Source organism: Belonocnema kinseyi, chromosome 9, assembly GCF_010883055.1.
Source record: "Belonocnema kinseyi isolate 2016_QV_RU_SX_M_011 chromosome 9, B_treatae_v1, whole genome shotgun sequence".
Lineage (NCBI taxonomy): Eukaryota > Metazoa > Arthropoda > Insecta > Hymenoptera > Cynipidae > Belonocnema > Belonocnema kinseyi.
This window is the reverse complement of record NC_046665.1, coordinates 106,806,774-106,813,567: the sequence shown is the minus strand read 5'-3', so window position 1 is coordinate 106,813,567 and position 6,794 is coordinate 106,806,774. Positions and strand designations below refer to the sequence as shown.

General features: G+C 23.6%; 1 protein-coding gene across 2 annotated transcripts in view; it reads left to right on the top strand.

The window, feature by feature from the left end:
- The window catches only part of LOC117179988 (cyclic AMP-dependent transcription factor ATF-6 alpha), a 66,377-nt gene that overhangs the window by 34,224 nt on the left and 25,359 nt on the right, over positions 1-6,794 (top strand). For both annotated transcript variants that reach the window (XM_033372258.1, XM_033372259.1), the window contains exon 4: positions 2,317-2,527. In XM_033372258.1, the coding sequence (XP_033228149.1) occupies positions 2,317-2,527 (211 nt within the window). The remainder of the gene's footprint in view (positions 1-2,316; positions 2,528-6,794) is intronic.

Below are 6,794 nucleotides of genomic sequence, written 5' to 3'. Positions count from 1 at the left end.
CCCCCCCCCCCCCCCCTGTAAACTAGTATTTTCAATTGTGGTGTTCCATTTTGCTTGACAGCAGTATTCCAGATACAAATTTAAAACTTTCAAATTTATTAGTTTATTTTAAACATGAAAATATCTTTTTTTTTTACTATAAAAGATGGCTAGTTGAGTTTGCAACCTAAAAATTGATTTTTCAATCAAGAAAGATATAAAAGTTTAGATAAATTGTTGAATCTCCAAGCCCAAAAAAGAATTTTTTAAACCAAAATTGAATTTACAAACAAAAAATATGACTTTTCAGGAGGAAATTACTTTACCACGAAACTGATTCATTTTTGCCCCAAAAAATGAAATTTTAAACCAGGAAAATTATTCTTTTACCAGAAAAGGAGAATTTTTAACTAAAAATATCAATCTTAAAAGAAGGCAAAAGTTACAGTATCAGTTAAAAATTAATTTTGTACCAAAAAAAGGCTTTTCCACTAAACAGTTAAATTCTCAACAAAAGACATAAGCCTTCATTAAAATTCTTTTGTTCAACAATGTGGTTAAACTTTTATTTAAGTAGGTCAATTTTTAATTGAAAAAGATTAATTTTCAACAAAATAGATAAACTTTCAACCTAAAAGATGAATTTTCAACTAAATATAAAAATCTTCAACAAGAAAAAAACAACATTTCTTGACAAAGTTTCAAAAAAATCGATCAATTGTCATCCAAAAACGATTCCAGTTGACTTTTTAAGATCAAAATATGCATTTTTAAACAAAAAATAATTTTATACAAAAAAAAATGGAATTTTCATTTTGAAAAGACGAATTTTTTCAACCAAAACGGACGAATTTTCAACAAAATAGTTTAATTCTCTACCAAATAGTTGCATTTTTATCCAACAAAGATTAAATTGGTTCTAAAACAGATCAATTTTTAATAACAAACGAAGAAACTTTCTTTTAAACAGTTGAAATTTCATGAAAAAAAGAAATTTTCATCCGAGAAAAATTAAATTTCTCTTAAAACAGATTAATATTTATTTTTTAAAAATTTATTATTTGAAATAAATAGTTGAATTTTCTGTTAAAAAAGATTCCAGTTCACTTTTCAAGTTCAAAATATGATTTTTTTTAACCAATAATAGGTTTCTAAACAAAAGAACTGAATTTTCAATCCAAAAAGAAGAATTTTTAAACAAGAGGATGACTTTTTCACAAAATTGTTGAATTTTTAATAAAAAACAACAAAATTTCTTTTAAAAAGTTGAAATTAAAAGCAAAAATATATATTTCAAAGAAAAAGTAGATTTTCTACGAAATAGTTAAAATTTTCAACAAAATAGATAAACTTTCAACCAAAAAGATGAATTTTCAACTAAAAATAAAAATCTTCAACAAGAAAAAAACATTTCTTAACAAAGTGATTCAACCGAATCTTTTAAACAAAATAGTTGAATATGCAAGCAAAGAAGTTGATTTTTAACCCAAAAGATGCATTTTAATTTAAAAAAACAAAGATTAAATTTGTACTAAAACAGATCAATTTTTAATAAAAAAACGAAGAAACTTTCTTTTAAACAGTTGAGATTTCATGCAGAAAAGATTTCAGTTAATTTTTCAACACTAATAATATAAATTTTAAACAAAAAGTGAACTTTCTACGAAATGGTTCAATTTTAAACAAAACAGTAGAATTTTCAACCAAAAAGTATAATTTTTTAACAAAATAGTTTAATTTTCAAATAAGCAGTTACATTTTCATCCGAGAAAAATTAAATTTCTCTTAAAACAGACTAATATTTATTTTAAAAAAATTTATTATTTGAAACAAATAGTTGAATTTTCTGTTAAAAAAGATTCCAGTTCACTTTTCAAGTTCAAAATGTTTAAACAAGAGAATGACTTTTTCACAAAATTGTTGAATTTTTAATCAAAAACAACAAAATTTTTTTTAAAAAGTTGAAATTAAAAACAAAAATATATATTTCAAAGAAAAAGTAGATTTTCTACGAAATAGTTAAAATTTTTAACAAAACAGTAGAATTTTCAACCAAAAAGTGACTTTTTTCACAATACAGTTATAATTTTAAGAAAATAATTAAATTTTCATCCAAGTGATAGAATTTCCAACCAAACGAGTAGAATTCTGAATCAAAAATGTAACTTTTACCCAAAAATACTTCTCTTTTTAGCCCCCCCCCCCACACACATCATGTAAACTAGTAACGTAGTTCATGAAAAGTACCGCCAGGCCAATTTTTCTTTTAGGGCTACACCACTGGGGTCAACCTTTATCTGTGGGCCAGACTTTTCCTAATCTTACCATGTGTTTTAGTTTATGTTGGAAACGCCGCCGATATCTCCTCCTCAAAGTGAACCAACTTCCCCACCAAAGCTACTAAATTCAGCCTCACTTCAGCAAATAAAATTATATCCTGTTAATGCGGAAGAAAACTCAGCCGCCAAATTTGTTCTCTCAAAGGGATGCACGGCAAAGCGAGTTTGCATTCAACCCAGAATCAACAAAACCTCAGCCAAAGGTGGAGGTTCGTTATCTTTAAACAAATCGATAAAACATTTTTTTTACGATAGGGAGGAAGGGGTCCTTCAGTCATGTACGTAATTTTTTTTAAATTTGAAAAAACTTTCTCCTGATGATTACCTTTTTAGGTATAAATTTTATTATTTCGTTGAAAATTTAGCCATTTTTTAAAAAATATATCTTTTGGTTGCAGTTTAGCCGTTTTTTTTCTCTCGCCTTTTTGGGTTAAAAATTTAACTCTTTTGGGAGAAAAGGAAACTTTTTTTGAAACTTATTTTTTCTTTGCTGAAACCTTTTTTGGAGGAAAACCCTTTTTTTGAAAATTTGTCTGTTTGAATTATAAATTCACCTGTTTTAGTAAAATTTTTATTTTTCTCGAACAAAAATAAAATTATTTGTTTGAAAATTTAACAATCTTGTTGATCAAAAAGTCATACTTTTTGGTGAAAAATTTGACTATTTAGCAGGAATTAACTTAGTGTTTACAATTTAAGTTTTTTTTTTAATTTATCTATTTTAGGAGAAATTACACCTTTCCTAAATAAAAATGTAATTTTTCAGTTGAAAATTCAACTCTTTTTCGAAATTTTGTATTTTTTATTTTAAAATTGACCTTTCTTATCAGAAATTTCATCTTTCTTTGCTAAAAATGCAACTGTTTAGTTGAAAATTAAACTATTTTGTTAAAAAATCATACTTTTGGTTGGAAATTCCTCTTTTTTGTTGAAAATTTTAATTATTTCGTAGAAAATTTACCTTTTGTTCAGAATTTATTATTTTCCTATTGAAAAATGAACTAAAATCTTTCTGGACAAAATTTCAACTTTTTAAAAGAAAGTTGATCGTTTTATATTAAAAATTCAACTATATTGTTAAAAAGTCATCCTTTTGGTTAAAAATTCGTCTTTTTGGATTAAAAATTCATTTATTTTTCTTAGAGAATTATTTTAAAAAACCATATTTTGAACTTGAAAAGTCAACTGGAATTTTTTTAAATGGAAAATTCAACTCTATTTTTAAACTCAGAATTTTTTTAAAAAGACATCCTTTTTGTTTGGAAATTCAACCGTTCTGTTGAAAATACGTCTTTTTGGGGGAAAAATTCAACTTTTTCGTAGAACATTAACCTTCTATTTAAAATCCATGTTTTGTTGCTGAAATATTTTTTAGATATAAACACTTTTTTGAAAATTTGTCTTTTTGTTTAAAAATGCACCTTTTTAGTAGAATTTTCATTTTTCTTGGACAAAAATGCAACTGTTTGGTTGAAAATTTCAACTATTTCGTAGAAAATTTACTTTTTGTTTAAAATTCATATGTATTTCTTTTTATTTTAACTTTTTAAAAGAAAGTTTGTCATTTTTTATTAAAATTTCCACTATTTTGTTTAAATGTCATCCTTTCATTTAAAAATTCGTCTTTTTGGATTGAAAATTAATTTTTTTCTTAGAAACTTATTATTGGTTTAAAAAAATCATATTTTGAACTTGAAAAGTTAACTCGAATCTTTTTTAACCTAAAATTCAACTATTTGTTTCTTCATTTTTTTATTAAAAATTGATCTGTTTTAGTACAAATTTAATCTTTGATGGATAAAAATGTAACTATTTGGTAGAGAATTCAACTATTTTGTTGAAAATTCATCCTTTTTGGTTGAAAAAATTCGTCTTTTTAAATTGAAAATTCCATTTTTTTCGTATAAAATTATTTTTTGTATAAAAATTCATATTTTTATCTTGAAAAGTCAACTTGAATCGTTTTTGGATGAAAATTCATCGATTTATTGAAACTTTATTTTTTTTAAATACAAATCCAGAGTAGTTTCTTTTTTTTGTATAAAAATGCAACTGTTTGGTAGAAAACTCAACAATTTATTTAATAAATAATCCGTTTTGGCTAAAAATTCGTCTTTTTGGATTGAAAATTCTTTTTTTTTTTCTCGTCGAAACTTATTTCTTGTTTTAAAATTCATATTTTGATATTTAAAAGTTTACTTTTTGTTCAGAATTTATTATTTTGGTGTTAAAATATGAACTGAAATCTTTTCTGGATGTTATTTCAACGTTTTAAAAGAAAGTTTATTGTTTTTTATTAAAAATGCAACAATTTTGTTAAAAAATAATTCGTTTTGTTTTTTTGCTGAAATATTTTTTAGATATAAACACTTTTTTTGAAAATTTGTCTTCTTTATTTACAAATCACGTGTTTTAGTAAAATTTTCATTTTCCTTGTACAAAAATGCAACTGTTTGGTTGAAAATGTAACAATCTTTAGCAGAAATTTCATCTTTCTTGGATAAAAATGCAACTGTTTAGTTAAAAATTAAACTGAATTGTTAGAAAATCATACTTTTCGCTTGAAAATTCTACTGCCTTGTTGAAAATTGTAACTATTTCGTAGAAAATTGACTTTTTGTTTAAAATCTATATTTTGAATTTCAAGTTTTTAGAAGAAAGTTTGTCGTTTTTTATTAAAAATTCAACTATTTTGTTAAAAAGTCGTCCTTTTGTTTAAAATTCGTCATTTTGGATAAAAAAAAGTTTTTTCTCAAAAACTTATTTTTGGTTTTAAAAAAATCATATTTTGAACTTGAAAAGTCAACTCGAATATTTTTTAATCGGTTTTAAGATAAATTTAATTTTTCTAGGATGAAAATGTAACTGCTTCGTTGAAAATTAAACTATTTTGTTAAAAAATCATACTTTTTGGATGAAAATTCTACTGTTTTGTTGAATATTTTAACAATTTCGTAGAAAAATTACTTTTTTTTTTAAATATATATTTTTGGTGTTGAAAAATAAACTGAAATCTTTTCCGGATGAAATTTTAACTTTTTTAAAGGAAGTGTTTTCGTTTGTTATTAAAAATTGATCTGTTTTAGTAAAAATGCAACTATTTGGCAGAGAATTCAAGTATTCTGTTAAAAATTTATCCTTTTTAGTTGAACAAATTATTATTTTTTTTTTAATTGAAAATTCCATTTTTTTGTAGAAAATTATTTTTTTGTTTAAAAATTCATATTTTGATCTTGAAAAATTAACTTGAATCGTTTTTGGATGAAAATTCATCGATTTTTTGAAAATTTTTTTTTTAATGCAAACCCATCTGTTAATTGAAAAAAATTCGTATTTTTTGCATAAAAATGCAACTATTTGGTAGAAAATTTAACAATTTTGTGAAAACATAATCCGTTTTTGTTAAAAATTCGCCTTTTTGGATTGAAAATTCTTTTTTTTTCGTAGAAACTTATTTCTTGTTTTAAAATTCATATTTTGATCGTGAAAAGTCAACTGAAATCTTTCTTATCAGGAAATTCGACTATTTTTTTGAAAATGTATCTATTGCATTAAACAAACTGTCCGTCAAAGTTTAACTACATTGTTAAAAAACAAGTTTTTAATGAAGGCTCATGTCTTTTGTTGAAAATTTAACTTTTCAGTGGAAAAGCCTTCTTTTGGTTCAAAATTAATTTTTTAATTGATGCTGTAACTTTTGCCTTCTTTTAAGATTGATATTTTTTAGTTAAAAATTCTCCTTTTTTGATAAAAGAATAGTTTTCCTGGTTTCAAATTTCATTATTGGGGCAAAAATTAATCAGTTTCGTGATAAATTCATTTTCTGCTGAAAAGTCATATTTTTTGTTTTGTAAATTCAATTTTTGTAGAGAAAACTCGTCTTTCGACATGAAGGTTTAACAATTTAGATAAACTTTTATTTCCTTCTTTAGTGAAATATCTTTATTTGTTGAAAACTGTTTTTGTTTTGTTTTAAAATTCTTTTTGTTTTGTATAAATTTAATCTTGTTTGATTGAAATACAAACGGTGACACTTTTTTAAGAAAATTTATATTTTTAGGTTGAAAATTCAACTATTATGTTCAAAATTTATTTTTATTTTTGAAAATTGAAGTGTTTTGTTAAAAAGCCATCTTTTATAGTAGGAAAGATATTTTCATGTTTAAAATAAATTAATAAATATGAAAGTTTAAAATTTGTATCTGATTACAAGATTACCAACTCGGGAGAATCGGGAGAAAATCGGGATAAAGTCGGGAGAAAAAAATTACACCGGGAGATTTCCCGTATTCCATAATTAATGCGTTTTGTAATTTTTTCAAAGTGCTCAATTAGAAGGCATATCATTTTCAAAGTTTTTAGAATAATTAAAATTTAAAGGTTCACAATGTTTCCCGTTTTGAATGTCACTTAATACTACATGATATGATACTTATTAATAATATATTTATCATCTTTAATATTTCTATAATAAAT